General features: G+C 51.5%; 5 protein-coding genes across 5 annotated transcripts; 2 read left to right on the forward strand and 3 right to left on the reverse strand.

The window, feature by feature from the left end:
• Positions 1 to 535: 535 nt before the first annotated feature.
• On the reverse strand, positions 536 to 2,857 carry LOC113147287. The gene is made up of 4 exons (XM_026337351.1): positions 2,741 to 2,857; positions 1,488 to 1,665; positions 937 to 1,047; positions 536 to 666 (listed from the first exon to the last, which is right to left on the reverse strand). Exons 1-4 carry the CDS (start codon positions 2,855 to 2,857, stop codon positions 536 to 538), a joined length of 537 nt encoding a protein of 178 aa, XP_026193136.1.
• Positions 2,858 to 5,518: 2,661 nt separating this feature from the next.
• Positions 5,519 to 10,526, reverse strand: LOC34617379 (electron transfer flavoprotein-ubiquinone oxidoreductase, mitochondrial). Its single transcript, XM_026337352.1, has 9 exons — positions 9,446 to 10,526; positions 8,831 to 9,008; positions 8,115 to 8,254; positions 7,795 to 7,931; positions 7,219 to 7,406; positions 6,722 to 6,791; positions 6,247 to 6,329; positions 5,788 to 5,873; positions 5,519 to 5,715 (listed from the first exon to the last, which is right to left on the reverse strand). Exons 1-9 carry the CDS (start codon positions 10,524 to 10,526, stop codon positions 5,519 to 5,521), a joined length of 2,160 nt encoding a protein of 719 aa, XP_026193137.1.
• A 79-nt stretch (positions 10,527 to 10,605) lies between these two features.
• LOC113147288 (protein GrpE-like) lies at positions 10,606 to 13,553 on the forward strand. Its single transcript, XM_026337353.1, has 7 exons — positions 10,606 to 10,634; positions 10,695 to 10,774; positions 11,556 to 11,887; positions 11,960 to 12,076; positions 12,357 to 12,590; positions 12,740 to 12,802; positions 13,458 to 13,553. The coding sequence occupies exons 1-7, from the start codon at positions 10,606 to 10,608 to the stop codon at positions 13,551 to 13,553; spliced, it is 951 nt and encodes a 316-aa protein (XP_026193138.1).
• Positions 13,554 to 16,162: 2,609 nt separating this feature from the next.
• On the forward strand, positions 16,163 to 20,862 carry LOC34617378. Its single transcript, XM_026337354.1, has 10 exons — positions 16,163 to 16,289; positions 16,370 to 16,577; positions 16,939 to 17,173; positions 17,614 to 17,706; positions 17,905 to 18,014; positions 18,589 to 18,718; positions 19,167 to 19,517; positions 19,831 to 19,925; positions 20,184 to 20,580; positions 20,791 to 20,862. The coding sequence occupies exons 1-10, from the start codon at positions 16,163 to 16,165 to the stop codon at positions 20,860 to 20,862; spliced, it is 1,818 nt and encodes a 605-aa protein (XP_026193139.1).
• Positions 20,863 to 21,985: 1,123 nt separating this feature from the next.
• Positions 21,986 to 24,666, reverse strand: LOC34617377. Its single transcript, XM_026337355.1, has 5 exons — positions 23,854 to 24,666; positions 22,717 to 22,766; positions 22,501 to 22,562; positions 22,324 to 22,400; positions 21,986 to 22,084 (listed from the first exon to the last, which is right to left on the reverse strand). Exons 1-5 carry the CDS (start codon positions 24,664 to 24,666, stop codon positions 21,986 to 21,988), a joined length of 1,101 nt encoding a protein of 366 aa, XP_026193140.1.
• Positions 24,667 to 24,820: the final 154 nt, after the last annotated feature.

Consider the following 24,820-nt stretch of genomic DNA (forward strand, 5'->3'; position numbering starts at 1 on the left):
TAGGTAAGTGGCCTTCTAGAAAGTTTGTATAGAGAGTCTCGCGTTAAAAGCCTTTCTACGGAGATCATGCATGAAGCATTGTAAGTGTATTAGACAGTGCGTGGACGTGATTCTCTCAGGATCACAGATGTGGTGGAGGGCAGCTCTCTGGCTCCACTAGACACTAGAAAGCCTAAGGCACCTAGAAGCAACATGCGAGCATGTGAAAGATAGCTATTCTCTAGCACGCGCTACGCATTTGTCTGTAGGGAGGGCCCTGTCCTATAAAGAAGCGCGTTTGGACTGCAGTGTGTGATAGAGCGCAGTACACAGCAGTTCCTACAGCGTCACGCAGTGGTGATTAGACATTGCGAGAGGGGCACCACTACTAATTGGTTTTGAGTGCCCTAGAGGGATGGCTGTTTTTGCTGCTGCTATAGGGATGGCTGTTTTTGCTGCTGCGCTGCGTGCAAGCTCATTAGAAGCCCTTCCTGCGGATATAAGAGCAGCCGCGCGCGAAGAGCAGCACTTGCTGAGAGCCGCCTCTTAAGGCTATTTAAGAGCTGCCATCCGGACTGGGGCATGGAACGGTGTAACAGAAGGAGGAAACTCTTCCTCCAACATCCTTCCACTGGTTCAGCCCCAGCAGATTTTCAAGCCAGCAAGTATTCGGCACGTCGCTGTCCACTGAAACCACAAACCAGAACCCGCGGATTTAGCCATAAATCAACGAGAAGGTGGCGCTAACTCCACAGGTCAAACATACTGCGTCAAGAAGCGCTCGCGCAGGAAGAAGAACTCACCGAGGAGGGCACCGCTAATTGCTGTAGACTTATAAATAGATAAATATATACGTATACATATGTATGTATATTAAGCGAAAAAACCGAACATGCGATGCCTGGAGAAAGGGGAAAAGAAAGCGAGGGATGAGCGCACACCCGTAGATCGCCTTACATGAGCCCATAATATAATTCATATTTTGTTCGATGCTGCAGTCTGGCCCCGCATAGAATTTTTCGGTGGTTTGCAAAGCCTCGCAGTCGCACACGAGCTCGAGGAGAGTTCCTGATCCATGCATGCAGAGGACAGGGTGCACACGTAAAAGGCATGCGTCTCTCTGGAGTTGAGTCCACGTCGAGATACATGCATGCAGTTGAAAGCACACGTAGAGAGGCACATACACACGGAAAAAAGATGTGCAGAGAGGAGAGGCAGATCTGCCAGCCACCCCGATAGGGCTAGTAGCGCATGGCAAGAAGAGTACCGGAGGTATGCAGCGGCAGGACAGACGGGAGGAATACTGTTGCCTCTCGCCGAGACGCCCAAGCCGGGGTAGTGCATTCAACGCAGAAAGCAGGGGGCAGAAGATTCATGGAGGCGCGCACAATCACCCACGGAGAGAGCGAGAAATATGAGGAGGCGAAAGGCATTCGACACACTGACCGCAAGCCAGAGCGAGGCACACAGAGCTCAACCTAGAAAATCGGCAGCTCCTAAAGACCAACCTGAGGCAACATTAACTCCGCATTTGGCGCCGTTCTTGCAGTAAGCCAAGACCTGCGCATCGGCGGGGAAAAAGCTTATGCAATCCCCCCCTGTTGCAGATTGGCAGTTCGACGGGGGTATTGCTGCAAAGCAACACACGACGGCATAGTCGCAGCAAGCAGAGAGTGGGACGGGCGTCTGCGTAGCGGGGGAGACGAATCACGTGGCCTCCTTTTCTGGGTAGCATGCTCATGAGCCGCTTATCCGGTGATGTCAGTGGTAGCAGTGCACACAGATGCAGCAACGCAAAGGCTTCCCGACCAACGGCGCAAGAAGCGTTGAAGCGGCAGCGGCCGGGGGGATAGGCAGAGCAATGCTGAGCGAGCAAGAGACGGAAAGGAGTGGAGCAAACGCAGGAGCACCCCGCTCGGATGGAGCACAGGCACGAGCAACGCTAGAGACACGGCGGTGTCACGACGCTTGGAGGTTCAAGGAAGCGGAAGGGAGGGAGAGAAAGATAAGACGCAGATCCGCTAAGGGGAAACCGAAAAAGGAGGATGTGGAGGCGGCAGAGAGCAAGAAAGAAAGATAATAACACAGAAAGAAGCATGGCGTACACTGTATGGACAGCAGGGCTGACACGAGTAGCAGCAGCCACGGCTTCTGCTGCTGCACAGAGGGCCTCGACGTGCCACCCATGAGCAGGAAGTTTGGCGGAAGGAGCCACGCGAAGAAGGAGGCCTAGAGCGGCGGAGAACGCCTTGAATTGCTTTGTTGCGAAGCAGGTCACTGGCAGGCAGCGTCAACCTGAGTGTCTGGGGAAAACGATGGGCTAACGAAGAAACTCCTCCGCTATCGCTGCAGTACGTCTCTGAGGGTTGGACGTCTGATCTTGAGTAGATGAGACTGGCAGCCCCTGCGGGGTGAGCTGTCTGTACACTGCAGCTTCAGACGTCGAGCCACCGGGGAACAAGCCGCGCAGGAGGGTGCAAAGTCTCGAGTCTGAGGCTTCTTGTGCCGAAGCGTGCAAAGGCGTATAGAAAAATATATTATTACAGAAGTATCACACATTGAGGTCCCCGTATGCTAAGGCATGGCACGCAGCAATCACGTCATTCCCAAGCACAGAGGCCCCAAGGAGGGGGGGCCACTTTCCCCCCCTGTAGCCCACTGGTCTAAGCAAAATCACGTGCGTGAAGCTTTTATTTCCCATGTCTTTGAGTCCATACATATATATATATTTTTTATATGAGAATATGTCTGAAGGTAACGCTTTGAGCGGTGCTACTGAAGATGCAAGTCCCTGATCCGGGCATAGAGAAAGGGCACGGAAACTTGGGGTGTAGTAGACCCATGACGCCTCAGCACGTACTGCGAGTTTATCCCCCATATGCGAACCTCAGCTGTGTGCCAAAGATTCCTATTTAGATCACTGCTTTTGCTGCTCTAGATGCCTCAGCGGTTGTTGGTGCAAGCTTTGCCTACGTATACAGTTGTGGTGGCACAACAACGCCACAATTGGGTCGTTGTGATGCCCTCACACTTTTGACCAATAGGACCCAGCTGTAGTTATACTACGCGGTGGACTCTGCGATGCACAAATTATCGCGCTTCGATATGTTTGTCTGCATTTCGGATGCACCCAAGTAGCCACTGTTACTTGGATGATGCTGTACTCTCAACTTTGCACGGCCTGTCTTTCTAGCTCTTTGGTGCATGGATCTACCATAAGTGTGAACGCGGAACCACTGGGCTGTCAGTGCAGCAGTAGCGGGCTGCACGCAACGGCTCGGTGTCTTCTACTACATTGGTATTAATGTCCATCGCTGCATTCCGTTAAGTATTGACTTTATTTCCTGGCTGGTCTCCTACTTTATTTGCTGCAGGTCATTAGTAATAACTATCACCATAACACAGCAATAAATACTAGGTGTACCCCTCCGCGCTAACTTGCCGCACGCACGCACCTGGTGTGAATGAATGCTTGGGAGATCAGGTAGCCTGGCGTGCTTGGACACTGCATATCCCTCCGGGGCCGCCTTCGTGTCGAGCATCAGTGGCTTAAGGTTAAGGTCGAGAATAACACTAATGATCTCTCCTATATACATATAAAGGCGCTCAGTCATGGTCGTGGCGCTCCAAGAACTCTTTACAGAGAACCAAGGAGGAGCGTTGCACAGAGGGCTGTTTCTCCGTGTTGAAGACTGTTTCGATCATCTCGTGCACAAAGCAGCATATGGATAGACACAAACCACCATGATTTCGACGTTTTGAAGGATTGGGTATGGGTTTGGAGACAAATACGCAAACGCACTCTACATATACATGTGTATCTGTGAAGGGTTCCCACCGATAAGCGGACTCGTGTAAGGTGTGATCCAAGCAACAGAGTGACTATAAGCGAAAACCCCAAGAAAGGTGTCTTCTCATCTTTTAGTTCGACCAAAGAGAATACAATTAAGAGAATGACTGTTGCGTCCTCGATCGAGGGCCGTAAAAGCCATATATGGATAACCGACAAAGGCTTGCAACATGTGGTCTTTTAAACATTCTGCGGTGTAAGCCCTTTTCTTCTCTTAACAATAAGCCCTTTTCTTCCCTTTACAATGAACTCCGAAGTTGTGTGCACGAATCCAGTATAGCCCTGGTGCTTCAGGAAACTTAGAATTTTGATGGTGCCAGAGGCCCTGATAGCCAACTTAAGGCTCTTTAATGGGTTCTCGGATTTGACCATTAGGCCTCAGAGTCACCTCGTAGGCGGACAGAATGGCGAAAAAGGGGTGTGGCATTAACGCATTCTGTTTCATCCGTCTTGCGAAGACTCGGCAGCTCAGTTCGCGGCCTAATAGCTCAAACAAGGATTTCAAACATCCAAAAACCGACCACTTCAGGAAGGGCCCTGTCATTGACGATAATCGCCATACTTCATTTAAAATGCATTATCGTTCAGCCAAAAGATTAGCTTCCTTTCTTGTACACACAAATGCGTGTGCTATTCACTGGAAGGCGCAAACGCTCACGAGGCTGTGCACTGCGCAAGCCGCTACCACTAAGGCAACAGAGGGAGACCACTGGCCTCATGGACATTACGTGAGCTTGAGTGGAGGCTTAAAATGCATGGATCCTTTCAATGGGAAGGACACGCTTTATAGGGATGCAAAGAATCAGCATCCCCATAAAGCGGATTATTTAGACACTGCAGTTTGCTGGAAGCAGGTTTTACAGAAAGGTTCTATCCGTAACGCCGTGATGCAAATGTGTAGGCAACTCAAGGCCTCGCCATTCTGAGCTCCCCTAAACCTGTGTTGTGCAGCGGAGTTTATAATATGAACCCTAAGCGGACTTAGCTGCACAGAGATATCCCTTAGTAGAGTCCTGAGGGATGAACGCTTTGTTTTGCAGCTACTGGGTGTCAATCTAGAGGCCTGCTAGCCACTCTTCCTTGCAACTTGAGAGAAGACAATAGGAAGAGAATCAGCTAGCCAGCGTACTTGTGTTACAGCGATGCGAATGGATAGCGTCACCTGTACTCTGGTGCAGAAGGCCTTTATTACGGCTTTGGTGCGGTCACTGTTGAGTCGTTGAGCGGAAAAAAACAAGGTGGCACAGCTTGTTGCTCTTTACAAACAACACGGGCTCCCCGATTAGCCATTAAAGCCGGTGTATCTCTATAGCCTTGTCGGAGCTACATTCAGCTACTGCCGCGCAAGTTTTTGAAAGGTGCTCGACATTGGAAGTCTCTGCTGCTGCTTCTTGAAAGAGAAATGCACCTTGATTAGAACGTTTAAAAGCATCCAGTGTGCAGTTAACACCCTCTGCAGCAAGTCCGAGCTACCCGCGCATACCTCGTGGTGTACCTTGCGCGGGATCGCCTCTCTCAGTAACATCAAGCACGCCTTGGCACAGGTAGCGATCCAGAAAATAGAGCTCTTCCTGTGTATATGCATGTATGCGTAGCATTACACTAGATCAATCTATATATACATATATTTTTTTCTGAAAGCTCTATGGAGGCGTCATGCGCCTTGTTGCTCCTTTCAACCGTCGTGTGCTACATGTTGCTGTAGTTGGGGCCTCCTCCTCCTTCCGGTACTGTCCACTCAATAAAGTCTTTGGGGCATTTAATGGCGCAGCATTTGCAGTGGATGCAATTTTGCTTATTGATTTGCAGAAAGGCCTTTCCGGAGGGGTCCTCGAGGTACTCATAAACCCTAGAAGCACTCAGTGCAGAGACAGCTGGAGAAGGCGCTGGTGGTAGACAGGACGCACGGCGTCGTTCGCAAAATCACTGGTCTACACGTCCGTGTGAGGAATTTGCACGGAGTAGGCGCAAGGGCCTTGACAAAGCAGGGGTTGAAGCAAAAGAGCCAGAGAGTGCGCGCAAGACGGACACTAGGCAGCAGAGGCTGTCGAGAGCGTGTGGGAGGAAGCGAAAATTCGAGGGCAACAGGATACTTTGGTGGCAGAGGCAAGAGGGAAGCACAACACAGATCCAGAAGTACATACAGATATTGCGCACTTGCGCGAAAGAGAAAGAGAGAACGCAGCACATGGTCTAAAAATGAATAATTCCCCATCACAGGTCGTTTGTTTCGATATATATACACATGTATGTACGTATAATTATGTGCAGATCCATATGAACGCCTACGGTATCTTATCTGTAGGAGATACACAAGCATGTGTACATGGGTGTGGGTATATTTTTAAGAGGAAACATCCACACGCACATAAATACACACACATAGTACACATCTCATCACATGTGAGGGCTGTTACCCTGCCGGACAGAAGCGGCTCTCTGGAGCAGCAAATTCTTTGAGAGAGATTTCCACTGGAACATCTTGCAACCCATCTCGCACCTGAATCAAAAACAAACGATTATTTTTAAATTGGCAGTTTGTTTGCGAGACCATGGGGCTTTACGGGCTGCTTCTGCCCTTGTACAATTCAAAACCATGCCTGTCCGGACGAAGCACCGTGTATATGACATCGATTTGGAAAGTCTGCAATGCCTGCGAACAGCCCCTTCGTCACGCGAGAGACTGGAAAGGGCAAGCTGCGTGCAATACGGACGGCGCTAGCTTCGATGCATGCAGGGAGATGGACAGGAGGGAAAGCATTTAAATGCTAGAAAGCGGCCTGTTTGGGCGGGCATGAAGACTGTGGGCATATTAATGAGGAGGGAGTCGGGGAGATTCGAGGCACATGAAAGGCACTTCTAAAAGCCCCCAAGAGGCGTTTCCTTGCGCACTTTGAGATGGCAAGGCTGATCTTCTCGGTGCCAGACACCGCTCCTGGCCAGGCTCTCAGTTAGGGGAAAGCTGTACGCAGACACACCGAGCCGCAACAAGTTCAGAATACGCAAACGCATTAAGGAATGTGCAGGAAACTAAGTGCAGGAAACTAAGCGCTCTCGGGTAGGCGTTCAGAACAAGGGGCCGCGTGGCTGTAGGCCGAGAGGTACAGCAGCGCAGAGGCCACCGTTAGAATTGGGGGGAAAGTAGTGAAAAAAGAGGTCAAGATAGGGGCTTTTGCAATTGGCGGCATGATGGAATGCAAGAAAATCCAGTGCCGCGAACCATAGAGAGCCCAACAAGTTCAGAGATCGGCACCAAAAGGCATGAAGGAAGAGGCCGGCCGAAGAGCTGCGTTAATACAGCGATTCAGCATGCATTGCGACGATAGAGTTGTACAACAACAATGGGAGGCGTGTAAGGGAACTGTGGATATAGTTTGGCTAAAACGTGCCTAAGAATCCCGTCCGGAGGACTGTATTCAATAGGATGATGCTTCACGGCTTTCTCCGTCATCTCGCTGTCTCGCTTCTTCCATTTGAGCGTATACGGCTCGCAACCCTTCGTTAAGACCAAATGCACAAAGCTTCCCAACAACCCTCCTACTAGGCCCCACTGAAAGCATGGCTTGGCATTCCTCACCTACACTCATACACATGCACACATATACACATATACACATATACACATGCACACATATACACATATACACATGCACACATATACACATACACACATACACACATATACACATATACACATGCACACATACACACATATACACATACACACATATACACATACACACATATACACATATACACATACACACATATACACATATACACATACCTATACTGCTCTCTAGCGTCAAGCGTGTATAGCCTGATGAAGGAGATACAGCGCCTGTCACGCAACGTCTGCTACTACAGGGGTAATCCTTCGGATTACAGCTCACGCTGTGAAGTTCCTGCCACAGCTTGGACTGCCGTACAGCGGTTTCATAGCCGACAGGCACGCGCGGCTGCGCTGTCTTGGGGGCTGGTGCCTCCGATCGTAGAAATTCGGCTGCTTCTTGCGCTGCAATAATCCCGGACCGCATGGCCAGATGCACGCCCTTGACTGCAGGGACGTTCAGGAAGCCTGCACTGTCGCCTAGCAGCATGCCTGCATGCAGTCGAAAAACGCCCTCAAGAGCCTGGTAAGCTGCATAAGCCGCAGACGACGCCAGGGCTTAGTTTGTTTTTGCACGGAGATGCAGCTGTGTGGAACGTCCACAAAGGCAGGAGGGGGAAGGGTCTTATGAGAATCTGTTTTTACGCATCTTTTTGCTTATGGTTTTGCATGCACCTCCCGGAAACGCAAGCTTGGGTATGGCCTGCCATCCGCCTTCTGACACGCACTTCGCGCCGTACGAAATACAGCGCGCTCCGACAAGTAGCGAGGCCAGGATGGGGTGGCTCTTGAAACGCTGGAATTCCAAATAGGGGCTGCAGGCATCAAGCGGGAAAAAAACCCAAGCGAAAAGTGTGAGACTGTAGGATCGGCGGGGGCTAAGCGGCAGCACAGAGCGCAGCCAAGGACATGGTGCAGGAAAAGGCAGAAAAGACTGGGCGAAAGGGAGAGAGAAGATGATGAATGACAATGATGATGAATGATAATAATGATGAATGATAATAATGATGAATGACAATGATGATGAATGACAATGATGATGAATGACAATGATGATTAATGATAATAATGATTAATGATAATGAATGATAATGAAGATGAATGATAATAAATGATGAATGATAATGAATGATAATGATGATGAATGACAATGATGATGAATGATAATGATAATAAATGATAATAATGATGAATGATAATGATGAAGCAGAAGGGGAAAAATAAGAAATAGAAGGAAAATCGTAATAAAAGAAGGAGGAGAAGGCCAACTGTAGGAACGAGCTGTGAGGAGGCACGGGGGTCTTTTCGGACGCCATGGCTGCAGAAACTGCAAGTGCCAGGCCGTCTTAGGAAGCGCGTAAAGGAGCACACGTGTGCGAAGTCAGTTGCACTTGAGGTAGGGGTCTTTATAATCTAGGCTAATAACGAGGCCTATAGAGAGGCAGCCTCCTTGGGTTTCGTATGCAAAGCCGCCTCCAAACGCTCGGGAGTACAAGGGCCAGCCTAGTGTATGCAGAACTCTTCCTGGGAACCGAGCAGAGGGGGGCAGCATCCACACCTCTTTCAGCCCTACGGAACGGCAACAGAGCAGCACGCTGCAGCATCGAAAGCGTCAAGTCATCAACTGACTGCAGGCCTTACAGAAGTTTTCACGCAGAAGAAAACTGCCCTCCCCCGCCACCCTGAGCGCGCCAAGGCCCCTTCCTGCAGCGGCAGAAAGACAGCTAGGCACGCGGCAGTCGGGAGAGATACCAGAGACGCGACAGGGAGAGCGAAAAAGCAGAGCTATCCTCTGAGGCTGTGTCACGATGCACCGAAGCCTCCAAAAGACACAGATAGATACACAGCGGACGAGGGTAGAAAGCCGCATAGGGGAATATATATATATATATATATATATATATATATATGTATGTATATGTATGTGTAGCAAGGGCGAGAAACTGAGGCGAGAAGATGGGGGTTTGCCTGAAAGGTATGCCTTGTACAAAAGCTCATAGACTTACCAAGGCCGTATTTTGTCGGGCACAAAGTTTCTTGCCTGAGGTCGAAAGCGGAGACGACCTGCTCTGCTAGAGAGCCTTTAACGCCCTCCGCGATAAGGAGACAATTAGACTGCACATCCACACCGGGGGTGAAGGAGGCGAGGGGTTTGCCATGGGGTCCGAGGCCGCAGTCGGCTGTCCGTACACCGGAAACATACCAGCCCTCCCTGCGTATAGCTGCTGGTGCGACTGCAGAAAGGGGTACTAGAGCCTCCCCTTTTTGCCTTTGCAGCAACAGTTCTGCTGCGGCATAGCCTGGAAAGACGTCGACTCCCAACGCCTCCGCGTAGGCGCCTAGCCACCGACAGAGAGCGCCTAGAGAGATGATGAAATTTCCTTCGTTGCGGAGCACCGAAGGCATCATGCGACGGGGCAAAGACACCGAGTGCTTGGCATCCAGCAAGAACACAAGGCGATCTTGCGTCACAGGAGTCATCTGGGGAAAGGCACCTGCGTTGGCAGTGAGAGGTTCTTCGAAGAGAAACTTTTGTTGGCCCTCTTGCACCGCGCCAAGAAGACTTGCCGAGGCACTTGCGTGAGGCTCGACAGACACGCCTTCCAGCGGATCCCCCCGTCTCCCCTCAGAGGGAGCCTCCCCCCGAAGCAAAATCCTCCACCCTGGCAGTAGCTCGTCTAAGGCCGATGGCTTTAAAACGCTTCCCGAGACTATGTGGCCTCCCAACGCGGCTGCCTTTTCGATCAGGCAAACTGAAATGCTGGTGCGCTGCGCGGCTGCAATTTGCTTGAGCCGAATCGCAGCAGCCAGACCTGCTGGGCCCCCGCCTACAATGACAGCGTCATACAGAAGGCGTTCTCTCCTAGAAGAAGTCGTCGAGGCGCTCGCTTCCCGAGTTTGCAGCCGCGGTGCACTGCAGAACGCGAAGTTCAAAGAAGAATAGGGCCGGACGAAAGGTTCTACAGTCGGCAGGAGGTCACAGGGAGAGCCTCCAGGAAGGCGCCAGACGAAAGGCTTCTCCCTCGGGGAGAGGCAAGCTGCTGCCCATCGCCGGAATACCAAAAAAGGCGGCATGAACGAACGCATGTCTGCTTCTTTTCCGACTTCGTCAAGGGCCTCCGCAAGGGGGTACGATATCGTCGGGGAAGAAGATTCGAACGAAAAAATGGGTATTCCATATTATGTAGCTAGGACGTAGCGGAGTCGCGCCTGCATCTATCTATATATGTATATCTAGGCACATACAATATACAGCCGCAGTGCACCGTGCACTACTTCGGGGAAAGCGGCGGACGCACGCCTCCGCGCCACTCGAAACCAACTGCAATACGTCTGCACACACTCCGTGAAGCCCCTTCTCCGTGTCTCAATATGCGTTTCCTGCAAGAATTTACGGTGGTCGTAAGGCAACAAACTCTCCCCCTCCCCGAAAAGCAGTCTCCTCTCCCCTGAGCACCTGCGACTTTGCGCAGCGCGTGTTGCAGCAGCGCCGGGAAGACTTTGATGCCTCTGAGGCGCGTAGGGCCCCCAGCCGGAGATCTGTAGGCTTGCTGCGCCCTTTTTGCATGCTAAAGGGTATCTGCATGCGTTTTCTTCATGGAAGGATATTCTTTAGATCCCGATTTCCTCCCCAAAAGGCCCCCCACCCCCAGCAGCCGCCTAAGAAAACGCTGCCCCACCCCCTACGCATCCCTCTTCCCTCCCCCCGACCCAGAGGCCGTCCTTCCGGAGGAAAATAAAATTCCCCTGCCTTCTCCCCACCCACCTCTCCCTCCCTCTTTCGGAGAATGAGCCTCGCGAGAATCGCTGCTCGAGGAGGGTTCAACGTGACGCCTCGCGGAGGCAGCAGCAGCAGGTTACTTGGCACTTTTTCCGTGACTCCCACAGCCACTCGCCGCACAACCCTTAACAAGGAACGCTTCCCCTTTTCCCCCTCGACTCGCTGTTCCTTCCTTCGACCGCTAGCGAGGGGCCCCCCCCCCGCCGCTGGGGTGGCTGCTGTCGTCGCCACTGCCGCCCCCCCCTTTCCTGGTGTCTCCCGCTTTTTCTCTGTCAACAGCAGCACCAGCAACAACTGCGATGCCTCAGAAAGCAGCGGCAGGACGCCTGCCGCAGCGACGGCAGCAGGGGAAGGCGCAGAGGAAGCAAACGACGTCGACGGTGAAGGCGCATCTCCAAGAAAAAACGATACTACCACTCCCGATGCCCCCCCTCCAGAAGCCCTCGACGCGGAGCAAGTAAGCACATGGACTGTAGCGCATGCAGACGAAGCGCGCCATGCGTGCGCGCGAACTTTTCTGCCTGCGTGCATCTGGCGAGGGGGGCCTACCCCTGCACCAGGCACACTTTCATCATTCGAAGCTTTCCAGAAATGCGCCAGACAGAGATCCGGCGAGGCGCCGATCCAAGGGAAGGCCTCTTTTGGAGTCTCTTCCGCCGCCGTTCTCGCTTGCGGGTTGAAAAAACGCCTTTGGGCCCGAGAGACTTTTGCGTGAATTTGCGCGCAGCTCAGACTGCAGTTAGGAACCTCTCGGGAGGCACTGGCGGCTGCAAATACTAAAATTCGGGAGTTGCAAGACAAGTTGCTTCGCTCTCTCGCCGATCAAGAGAACGCGAGAGTGCGACTTTCAAAGGAGGTGGGAGAGCTCAAAAGCCTACGCCTTGTACACGGCTTCCGTTTGAAGGGGAAGGGGAGTTTTGCTGCGGTGAAAAGGGTTTGAAGGCATGGCCTCTCACACAGAGAAAGAGGAGAAGAAAAGAACAGACAGAGAGACATACAGAGAGAGAGAGGCAGAAAGAGAAGGAGAGACAGAAAGAGAAAAAGAGACAGACAGACAGGAACACACAGGCACGCCGTTTGCCAAATGAAATGAACATTTGTCGAAAGGCTCGACTGTGTTCGCTCTGTGTGGGCAGGTTGCTTCGGCTCGGGATTATGCAATGTCGGCTTTCGCAAAGGCGTTGCTAGACGTTGGTGACTCCCTCGCGAACGCGAAGGGGCAGTTGCAGCAGCAGTTGCAGAAGCAGCAGCAGCAGTGCCAACCGGAGGACGCAGCGAAGCAGCTGCAGCAGTTTTTCGATGGGGTGTCGCTGACTGAGAATCTTTTCCATAAAACCCTTGAACGATTCGGAGTCGAACAGTACAACCCCGTGAGCATGCGCAACCTCCCAGCGTCTAAGCCTTCTGGGCCCTAAGTACTCACACACACACACATGCGTCTGAGCGCAGTAAAATTTGTACTTGAAAAATATGCGCATTTGAATGCTTTTTGCAAATGTGTATGTATCTTCGCTTTCAGATGGGGGAGAAATTCGACCCTTCACTGCACGAGGCTCTCTTTGAAATGGACGGCCCTGCTGATGTATGCAACTCGTTAAGAACTGCGACCAGACTTTCACCCATAGTTAGACTCTCAATTTCAAATTAGACTCCCTGCGGAGATCTACCGTAGATGCACCCAATGATCCGTTTCCTCATCGCGCCAATAAAAGATCCTTCACCTCAAGCTATGCTAACTAGCCACAGTTTCATCCTTGGAGGGACTGTGTGTATATATGTGTATGTGTATAGATGTGCATATATGTGTATAGATGTGTATACATGTGTTTGTGCAGGTGTATACATGTGTATACATGTGTGTAGATGTGTATAGATGTGTGTATGTGGAGGTGTATAGATGTGTGCATGTGTATGTATATATGTGTATGTGGAGGTGTAGAGATGTGTGTATATGTGTATAGATGTGTGTATATGTGTATAGATGTGTATACATGTGTTTGTGGAGGTGTATAGATGTGTATATGTGTATAGATGTGTGTATATGTATGGATGTGTAGGTGTAAATAGATGTGTATATGTGTATAAATGTGTGTATGTGGAGGTGTATAGATGTGTAGGTGCACATAGTAAATAGATGCGTATATGTGTATAGATATGTGTGTGTGTAGATGTGTATAGATGTGTGTAGAAATGTATGTATACATGTGTATGTGCACTTGTATGTGGTTTTGACACAGAAGAAGGGCAGCGTTGCGCAGGTCGTTCAGACGGGATACAAAATCAAAGACAGAGTTTTAAGGGCTGCAAAAGTGGGCGTCTTTAAAGGCCAGTAAAGGCCTGAGGTTTCCAGAGGCACGTACTGCAAACGCTTCGATATATAGGCGATTGCAACGGTGTATTGCAGCCATTGGCAGTTGTCAGGAGCGGCAACAGCCGCAGCAGCAGGAGGAGCAGGCAAGACATGAGGGATGCCGCAGCAGCAGCAGCGGTCATATGCATGGATATCTGCAGGTGGTATCATGCAGCACTTTGTTCTACCCAGCCCCACTCATTTGTTTAGCGTCCTCACTCACGGCTGCAGCTTCTTCAGCATGCCTGCTTTTTTGCTGGCGACGACGCTTCCAGTTGTGGAAGGCGAACACTAGGGTTGTTTTCTGGAGTCCAGTAACAGAGACGGCGTATAGGCAAGGGGGGTTTTCACGCGGGGTAGATGCAAGTGTATAGTATCTTCATGGGGCCTGGTCGCTCTCAAACCTTAAATTGCTGCCCAACACTCAACCGATCAGTCTTTGGGAAAACGTTCCGAAACGTTGCAAAAACTCGATTATTCGAATCAGGATAAAACCGCAGTGCGCATTTCGGACGGGCAGAAATAGGCTGCATATACTGCAGACACCCTGACGCCGTCGCACAGCTCCTGCGAAACTGCTGAGTTGCTCCCCCTGAACCCGCGCCTATAAGAACCAGAGAGTTCGGAGAGAACGGGAAAGTCTTGAACTCACGAGGTCTGTGCATGATCTGTAGAAAGAAATCCCAGAGGAAGGGCAGCCATTGGACTATCAGAGCGATGCATTTCTTATAGCACACCATGATGACAGCTGGACAGCTTTCTCTCAAGCGTAGACTTTTGCGGGGAACGATTCAACTTGAGACATGACGCAAACTTACAAAAAGCTTCCTTTTCGCCCTACCCATGAAACTCCGAGCTTCCTATATGACGAGAGAGGGACGGCTTGGATCCGCCTACAGCTACATCCTGTTAACACCCTACGCATTCACAGGTAGTTCCGCGTAGCCCCTGATGTACATGCATGCTACCTTGCGTCCTTTTGAAGCAGCGAGGTGACGCTGCTCTGCAGTCAGAAGATTTTCGAATAGACAAACCAGTTGGTCAATTTCCTTTTTAGTTAATAGCGATGACTTTGAACATCAGGATGTGTTCGAGTTTAGAGTAGGCCGTTACAAGCTACTCCCTGCGGACAAAGCCAGCTACGCTTTCCCCGCGCACATATCAAACGGGCCTGTGCTCATTTTGTGGGCACCTCCATGCTTCCCTCAACTTGCGCGCTCTGTAGCACGCTATGCTACGCTGAAAGACTTGCTGCTGCACTAGCTCTACTTTTGCCAGAATAAGAAGCCTGAACTCATTGGTCCTTGTACATGCATCGACCCTATTCACTGCAAGTACTCTTAGCTCGCCACGAGAAGTTTCCGTTTTGTGTGCGAGGGTGCGCTCGACGTTACACCCGCCCTCGCTGTCCCTCACCTTTCATGTTTGAAGTTTTTGGGGGGGGGGTGGCGTGGGTGGGAAAGACAGAGAATTTTTTTAGCACCTGCAAAGTGTTTTGCCCTTATGTTTAATGGTGTCTGAGCGACTGCGTATGGAGACCCCAGTTGGAGTGTATCCCACGCGCGAAGATAGCCACTGTCGAGAAGGGGATACGCATTCAGATGTTCGAGGGGGCCTTTCGGCTTCCTTCTAGTTACCTGCATACCCCAGTGTATTTTTTATCTCGTCTGGGCAGGCAGTTCTCTAGGGATATCCTGTGCAGGGAGCAACTGCTGCCTCGGCCTCTTTCAGGCTTGCTTGCGCTAGGGGCGATTCGCGTATTACAGCACGTCTAGGGTATAGCGCATTCGGCATTGGCAGTCCCGAAGATGCCTTCGAGCTTTTTCGGTTTGTTGATTTTTTTCTGCATTGCCGTGTAGACCCCCAGCGGGGGGAACTGCCGTCAGGCCTTAGGGTTCGGACCGACGGCTTCATGAGCAACCCAGGAGGCGGCTCCACTAGAGAGAAGGATCGTGGCTAAATCAGCATTTAGACCTTTGGAATTAGAATTTCGGTTTCAGGGATTGTGGATTGGGTTTAAGCTCGGTGGATTATGCGAAAGCGATAGGGAACGCGAGAGACACATCGCCCCCTTGTCGGTTTGTCTTTCCCCGGGGCTTTGCATGCAGTCCATAAGGTAGCTGGGGGAAGGCATTGAAATTTAAGGCTGTTCTGTTTCGTACGTCGGTTCGTATTTGTTGCAACCGAAGTCTGCGGGACGGTGCAGCAGCAACAGTTTGTGCTGCCGCTCGCAGTTGAAGGTCCCCGCTTGTTCCCGCCTCGCCTCCTTTTCGTCACATTCCTCGTTATCTCCTGACAACTATGAATGCCATTAAGAGGTACCTGAAAATCCCACACAAAGCTGCTGTTGCTGCTGCTGTTGCCGCTGCCCCCGTAGCCTCTGCCCTCGCTGCCGTCGCGAGGTTTCCCTTCCCGCGGCAGCAAGATGCATGCGTCTTCAAACGCAGTCGTTTAAAGAGATCCCTGTGGCGTATTCCAGCCTCAGCGAGCCCTCCTTTCCCTGCACAGCCTTCTCTGAAGCGGGAGGAGGCCATGTAGGGGAGCACTTCCCTCCCTGGAGGCTTGCATGGACCATAAGCGTGGGAACGTGCAATGGGGTGTATATCATCATCGCTCTACCAAGATTCGCTAGGCTGTGCTTTGCCTTTGCACGCGGAAAGCACAGACTTTGATGCCTGTGAAGGGGCCTGTCGCGAATATTCATTAACCGCCGCGGAGCGCGATGCGTGGGCGTGAATGTGGTTGCTCGTAGAGCTGCCCGTCCTGTGGCTGTATGTATTCTCAGGTCTTTCGGTGTAGGCGTGTCTGCATGTCGAGAATTTTCGAGCTGGTCTGGCTTGGGCGCCTTCGTGGAGGGTTCAAGTCAAGGACCTTGGCAGGCACTGCGTCAGAATGAGCAGCGCGTTTCCTCCATCGTGAAGAAAATCGAAGCAGACTCAAGGAGGGTGCAGCAGATTGACTGGGATAAGTGGGAGCAGCAGATTGCGCATAAAGACATTGTCAAGTGGTCAGTCTGTGTGTCTGTGTATGTGTGTGTGTTCATGGACGCGGAATTCGGTTTTTTGTCGGGTTGGGGTGTAGAGGGGGAGTAGGGCGAATGTTCAATATGAAAAGGATCAGTGCATTTGTGCGCGATGTTACATTCGCTTCCATAAAATAATTGAATATATCCATACACACACGGATATCCCTGCATATTCATGTATATATGCATGCATGAGTGAATGTTTACGTCTAGATGAGCTCACAGATGCAGACTCCTGCAATGCCCTGCCCGTGTTGTACTACGCCTTAAGACCCTAAGGGAATCGTTCTTGAGGGCATGGCATGCGAGGATTGTAGCTATTTCGCTGTTTTTCTGCGTTCAGCATGCGCGCGCATTACGAATCCCAGTCATCTCTTTTTTCTGCACTTCTCTCTGGAGGCGCTTCTTCTTCGCTGACGCGAGTTCACGGCCTGGCTGTTGGATGGGATTCTTTTTCAAAGGCTCTCGAGAGCTGTGAAGCCTCTGTTCGCCAATCGGAGTCGCTCCTGAATAGTGGAGCAGCAGCTCTTTGGGTGTCTTACCACAACCCACCGGTCTCTAAGCTAGACACAAATGAGGTCCGTCATCAGTCACCGCTCAGTTGTTGTCTCTATCTATTCATCCGTCTTTCTCTCTCTGTGTGCATGTATATCTTTTCTATGTTTATCTATTCATCTACCTATATTTCTCTCTCTCGCTCTCTCCTTCTTGGTCTCTGTGGGCATGTCTGTGTATGCATGATGCATGCAAAAAATTCAGGGAACCGATTTCGCGCCGGCGTATGTATTCCGCATCATGGGGACTGATCGTGGCCTCGCACGTCGTGTGCGACTTGTTGTGTAGTGCCACCTGAATGCATGCATTTTTAGTTTTTCGCATAGAAAGCTGCACCGTAGGCACATTTCAGAGAAGAAGAGGAAACGCTGGAGCTCCGCCGCATCCTGGCGGCTGCCTTTTTGTCGCACGGCTGTGTGTGCAAATTAGTTTTCTGCGAAGTTTCCTGTGTTTGCGGCTACAGTGGTTGGACACGGATTTGTATTGGCAGGCGTTTGTGGAGAAGCACCACTTCTACTCGCCATACCAGCCTCCCTTGGAGGACCCTGAAAGCCCCGTAAGAAGAAACGCATGCGGTCGTTTTATTCAGGATCTTTGTTGCACGGAAGCCGCTCCAGCTGCGCTTCACCAGGAAGACGTTTGCGCACACCCTCAGGGGATGCGCAAAAGAGGCTGTGCAGAGTGACTTGCTCGCGAAGTTCTGTCTCATGAGGGCTGGCACGTTGCGAGTCTGATCATTATTGACGAAATGCAGGCTGAAAAGGAGCGCGTTAAAGCCTCTTGGCATAGCCGGATGGCCAAGTTTAATGATCGATCCGACACGCCGATGCTCTACAACTTCATGGAAACGCTTCCTTCATGGGAGTACTATGACATTCACAGGTGAGAGCTCTTCGTGTTCTCCTCGTGGGGAGTTGCATCCGGCTCGTCTAGCCGTTCGAAAGAGATGACGGTATTTTTTGCATGGAATCGTATGGACTGTGAGCGCACGACTACACGCTGTCTGGCTGCAAAAATTCTATTCATGTCGCTGCTGTCTGTTGCCTCTTTCTTTTGTCAACTGGGGTATATGCTGGCCTCCCGTTTGGCGTTCCCCCCCCCTCGCCCGTTCTTCCCTGTGTCTTGGCTAGATGACTGTCTATCTATCTACATGTAAATATATGCGTTGAGCTCTTTTCATGTACCTTGTGTCAGTCGTGCATGTGTCCATGGTGGAGGCCAGTGCTTTGGTGCTCATTTCTTTTCCGAGATTCAGCAGCATCTTGCGTGCTTTAAAAGACATTCTCACTACGACCTCGCGATTCGGCTTCTTTCTGCTAGAGCCAACCGTTATTGCCGCCTTTAATTCATCCCTCACCCTTCCCTGCTTCCTACTCCCCTTTCCCCACCGTCCATCTCCCATTATTTAGCGTGCTTTGTACGTCTTCTTGTTGCACAGGCGTGCCTTTCTGGAGCACATGATCTATTTCCTCGTCAGGCGGGGGGCTGACTACCGCTTTTTCCCGGAGATCACTCCGTGGCAGTGGTTGGGAGACATCGAGGATCAGCGCGCAAAGTTCTTCTCAGTTGTACGCATGCAGCACAGAGGCCCCTTTTCGATGCGTTTTGCTCTCTTCTCCTTCCTTCTTCCGACCGAGCTTTTATGAGGAAGAATGTCTGCTTTGTGCGGAATCAGCTACTGCGGGTTCTCGTTGTTGCCAATTGAGGCGAAAGACAAAGAGATGCAACGCCTCTACATTCGACTTTTCTTCGTGCATCTCAGTGCACTACGTGCGATATCTGATCGTCTGTCGAATTAACGTGTACTCCCTGTTCGGTTTGGCCTGTCTCTTATGACCCCGCTCGCGTATTACTATTGTCGTATTTCTGTTCGCAGCACAGCAACCGGCTGGCTGCAAGTGCGTGCTGCTGCATCTGCGTGTATCGATTCATGTCCAGTTTGCTTCTACCTGCCTATGGCAATCCGTGAACCTGCTGCATGCACGTGACGACGGCCTTTCTGTGCTCTCCACACAGGCTCAACGCCGCCGTTCCCACTTCCAGTTGAGCTCTCTTAGTCGTGAGAAACCTCTGGATCTCCTGCCATTAGACGTAGAGCATGACGGGGCCGTTGCAACTCTCCGTTTCCTGCAAGCCGAGGCTACGGCTGTTTCTGCAACTGTGGGGAGGCTGATGGCTTCCTTCTCCTTCCTACCAGATCCCTTCATCCCGTGCAGCTCCACGCGGAGTGCCTTGAGGGCTATGGAGGTAGATGGGGGGAAGGGGCAATGGTTCGATCTGGGGGAAGACGTCAGCGCACTCTTCTACCTCCCCACGAAGCAGGCGAGGAGGATTCCCCATCCAAGGGAGGCCTTCTATAAGGTCATGGTAAGCAAAAATAGGAGCCTTCCATTCGAGCAGGCATCACATGCACAAAATATGCACAAAATATGCACAAAATATGCACAAAATATGCACATATATATGTATATATATGTATGCTGCAAGAGGCTGGACGCCTCGAGTATGGTTGCAGAGTGCGAGAGATGACCTCTGCACACTAGAAAGCAGATCCAGAAAACGAGGCAGATGACGGCCATCTCGCCTCCTCGAGGTTTAGACGCCGTTTTGTTTCTCAAGCGGCTCATTCATGAGCTGCATGTACACCCCGTGAACGTGTGCTTCCCGCCGGAATTCTCAGGACCACCTCACAATGACTGGAAAACGAATGAATCCAGCATATGCGACGCTCTTCGATTCTTTCACAGACGTCCTCCAGCAGCGGGGAGACAACTGGTCAGTGCTTCTTTCTCCTGCGTTCTATGCGCAACGGCTTCTTTCTCTTGCGTTCTTTCTTTTTTGACGTTTGTCGTGTAGTCTTCCCGTCTCGGCTGTGCTGGGCAGCTTCTCTCTGTGCCGGATGTGGTCTGGAGGCGTTCCCCCTCTTGGCCTTTCTCGTGTCATGCCTCCCTGCTAGTTCCTCTGTGATGCACATAGCCGTGTAGGAGCCATATATGCACTGGTCTGTGTATTTGCTTGTTTGCCTGCGTTCAGGTTCTGCGATGAGGGGGAATGTGCATCTCAGGCGTTTCTGCGGCGGCTGCGTTCCGATGATCCTATGAGAGAAGTTTTTTGCGATTATTTCGAGGAGATGTACAGCAGATTTGAAGCTGCAAAGGAGGTCAAGCCTGCGGAGTTTTTAAAGCTCTTGGCCAAGAAGGAGGCCAGCCATGGGGTCGAATCCGAGGTGTACAGACACTGGGCTCTGTTTGCATCTCCAGAGGCTGCAGCAACCGCGAAGGAAGAGTCGGATCACCTGACTTCCTTGTTCAAGAGCAAGCAGCTGCAGCCAGTCTTGGATGCAAATGGAATCGTTGCGATCGGGCCAGACGGCCAGAAAATCACGGATGCGGGGCAAGTTGTTGCTTCCTTCAACGAGTTCGAGCTCCTCGTGAGTTTGATGCACACACTTCGCATGCACGCGGGGGCCCCTTTGCCTTGCCTTACGGTGGTTCAGAGAGCGTTATTCGTTGTGCTTTTTGTTTCATGAGTAAGCTTGAGGCTTTTTGCTGCGCTAGAAGGGGTGCGTGGGGGTTTGCTTGCGTTGAAACGGCTAGATTACCGGCAGTGGGGTGCTCTGATGATGTGCAATATGCTGCAGAAGGAAACGATCCAGGATAGTATTAAGGCCCTTAAAGTCCCAGGTGGAACTGACGCTCAAAAAACTAACTAATGAGCAAACCTTTACACAGCTAGCTAAGGCGAACGGCACATATTCCTGCCTCAGTGTCTCTGGCCCTTGCGGGGAGACACATAGGAAGGGTAACACACGTGTGGCGTGTCTGTTCAAAAGAGCACTCTCCCAGTGGGTGTCAAGAACGCTTCGACGATGTGAACGTTCATGTGCTCCTCCTCGAAAACCTGTATCTACGAAGATTTGCTTCTTCCAGGCGTCTTTCCAGGGGCCGCTAATGTGTTCATGGGCGGCCCCCTTTGCAGCCTTTAAGCTACGGTTTATAGCGTTTTCGACAATAGGCGGATCGAAGCAGCAGCACTGCACTTGTGCCACTCCTAGTTGTACTTTAGGGAAGATGCTCAGGCAGAAACGGCTGCTACTGCACATCTTCCAAGACCAATCAGAGCAAGCACACCGCACTTCAGTGAACTGCAGTGCAGGCCGCAGCATACATAATATGTATTTATATATACACGGCGTAATTATGTGTATATGCTGCTGAACATGATTCAACTATTTGTGGCTAACTGTTCTGTTTAGCTGATTACCCGCTTGGCTAACCGGACGGCTGAAACATTTAGCTGATGAGTTGTCTGTTTGTTGGGTAGCTGCGTGTTTTCTACCAGCTACCTCTTGCGTCTCCCTCTGCATATATAAGCTTGGCGGCGTCGGAAGCGTGTGCAGTGCTCTCAATAGGAAATAGATGAAGACTGGTACAGAGGCCAGCGTTTCTGTGAACATTTGCAGTAGGCTGCATTCTTAACTAATGGCGGTAGGTGGACGGGTCGGTAAGTGTGACTTTCTCTCGCCTACTCAGTGCAACTCGCGTTTCGTGCTGCGCTCATGCGTTTCCTTCTACCCTCGGCAAGCATGCGATAATAAGACCGAATTGATTTAGACACGCTTCAAGGATAGCTGGCAAATGCCACGTCTACTACTCCCACGGGCAATTCATGTTATACGTGCTCTCCCGCAGAGCAGGAGCAGTATACCCCGAACGGCGGGCAGCATGCTGCGCTCTGCTCGCTAGAGTAGCTGGTTGCCACTGGAGCGACATGCAGCGAGCCAGGCTTGCGAGCTCTGCACATCAGTGCTGCCGTTTTGTGGCTAGCTGGTCTAACTAGCTGGTAGCAAAGAGGTTGCGCATGAGACTCTCCACCACAAGAGGATCGTCTGCTCCGGGGAGTACATCCGCATTGGGAATCCAAGGCTCCGCAGCCTGTTCACACCAATGTGGAGACAGCAAAGCCGACAATTTAAGTCTTGGAGAGCACAAAACCTCGGCGAAAGACTCGCGGCAAGCGCAAAAAGCGACAAGAGGGAAGACTACAACAGAGCAAGCAGGCTTCTCCGTGTCTTCACTCACTCACACCTCCGGCGGAGCTCACTAAATACACGCTATATAAACAGACAAGCAGCACAAAACACACCCACATACTGCTCCCTATACATACGTACCATGAAGTGCTCGAGCTGCGGAATCGTCTTATAACGAATCTTTCGACCCTTAGATGCACGGCGGTCCACTTCGCGAGCTGCAAAGACAAACTCAATACTCCCGTGAGGCATACTGCACTGCAACACACTTGGATATTCCTTACTGGCCACAAACGCGTAGTCTCAAAAAGCACGGACCCTTTTCTCTGCCGCGCTTCTTCAAAAGCTCCTTCTCTTTTGCCAACTCGGTGGCATCCATCCTGCAGCAAAACACACGGTAGAGCCTCCTAACGTCCTCAAACGGCGTCCTTAAGGAGCCTGTCTTTCGTGACAAACAACAAAGACACCCCTTCACTGAATTCGAGCAGCTTCGCTGAACATTCGGCTCAGCGCTTCGTCTTTCTTCGCGCTCACTGAGCAGTGCCCGACGCCACGGAAGATTTCAGCAAATCCACATAAAACTCCTGAAAGACGCAGACAGCATGAAAAAAAATACCAGCAACACACAATACAAAGAAGTGCTCATAAAATACATACATCAAAGGCCTCAATGCAACACATAGATATATATATATATATATTATCGGAAACGTGGGATAGAGGTAGCACCTCGCCACGACGAACACTAACGGCCTAAACACCGCCAACGCGAGAAATCCTTTGCAAATCCACACAACTCGGCACAGCCAGCCAAATCTCTTCTACAGATCACGTGCATGTGTGTATTGCGCCTTGTTTTTTCAGTGCGATACAGCAGGCGCGCCGAACAATGTGCATCCACATAGATGCACGTATTAATCTAGACACGGAATTCCATGCAGTAGGCATTGCTGCACACGCAGCCATTCCTAGTTCCACTGCACTGTCGCCTGCAAACCCTCCCCTATTCAATCATGACATCTCCCCTCCCTCTGTGTGTATTTGTGTGCATTTGTGTCTGTCTGTCTGTGTGTATCCGTGTATCTGCCTGTCTGTCTGTCTGTCTGTCTGTCTGTGTCTGTGCGCGTCCTTAGAAATCGCTTATAAGGCTGCTCTCGTGAGGAAGCAGAGATCGAAAAGTTGAGCTCACAGTATCCTCATATTGCATGTGAGGCTCTTGACTGGCGGTGCATCCCACAACGGCACATGGCTCCCTCTTGCGTAATGTTGCGCTGTGCCTGTCACTGCATGCTGCCTTGCCTCCCGCACGACTGCAAGATCGCAAGCTGCGACTCAAGAGCTTCGCTTCTTCGGCTTCCATGATATTCCTAAGCTGAGCAGACACTGGCTGGTGGAATACTGCGAATGTCTTGGACCGCTGCAATAAATCAGACGCAGGCGACAACCAACGCCCTCCTCCCCCTCACATCGCGCACGCGGCCAAATATCGTTTCCGCCAAGCGGGCAAAAAAAGCTCCCAAAATGCGATAAGCGAGAGCATATGAATAGGCGGGAAGGGCAGGAGAAATACGGGCAGGCACAAGGGGAGGCGGTGTCAATTTAAGGGGTCTGCCTGCGGGAGAGACACGGAAGTCAACTATGCTGCGTGGTGGAGTAAGATTTCGAGGTTACCTCCGAGGAAGTTTGTGCGTGCCAGGCATCGGCGTTAGAAAGACAGACCGTGATGAGTCTCTGTGCGAATGCACTATCTCCTAAGAACTTCCACACATCCATTTCTCCCCCTTGAACGCGATCTTGAAGGTTCCCGTCGAAGTAAATCTCTCGGCGCTTCTGCCAATTGCCTCCTGCTTCCCACGCCGGAGCAGGTGCAGATGCCTCCGCAGTCGCCACTGCAGAAAACGCTGCGGCGAGAGAGGACTGCTGAAGGAGCAGCTGCTGCAGCTGATGCAGCAACGCGAATGTGCGGGCTGCTTCGCTGCGGACTGCAGCGATTGCTGCCTGCATGCCTTCCCCTTGCTGCCGCTCGATGTGCTGCTGCACATCGATTGCCGGCATGGCGTTCGCCAGCCGCAGCGCAGAATTCATCGACACTCTCAATCCAATCAACTTGGCGAAGAGCTGCTGCTGCAGCTGCACCTGTTGGGCTTTGCGCTGCTGCTGCGCCTCCCGTCTACCGGAGTCTCCCCCGACAAGCACCAAGCGATGCTGTTGTTGCTGTTGTTGCTGCTGCTGCCTCTGTACCTTCCGCACGCGCTTTACAAGACCTTCATCTAACCGAAGGCGCTTGGTCTGAGAGGGGGGAGTGCCACCCTTCAGCCGCAGGCTCCCCCGCTCCTCCCCCTCGCTGCCGCTGCTAGACTTTATTTCGTCATCGCTACTTTCCTGCCGCTGCCTCCGCCGCTTCACAGCCATTTCTGAGGGGTTGCTCTTCTCAGAAGACCATCCGAAGGGTGCTGAGAGGCCCCCTTGCCCTTGAGTGGTCATCACACGGGTTTCGAGTTATCGGCTCAACGTTGCTGAATACACTCGAGCTTCTCGCAGACTTTCGCATGAGTCGTTTCAAGAGATTCGACAGAAGGAAGGCATCCGAAGGAAGGAAACACTTTAGGGCAGAGGAGGGAAGCCTTTGCCAGGCCCT

The sequence above is a fragment of the Cyclospora cayetanensis genome, unplaced genomic scaffold (genome assembly GCF_002999335.1).
Source record: "Cyclospora cayetanensis isolate NF1_C8 unplaced genomic scaffold, CcayRef3 CcayRef3_contig_179, whole genome shotgun sequence".
NCBI lineage: Eukaryota > Apicomplexa > Conoidasida > Eucoccidiorida > Eimeriidae > Cyclospora > Cyclospora cayetanensis.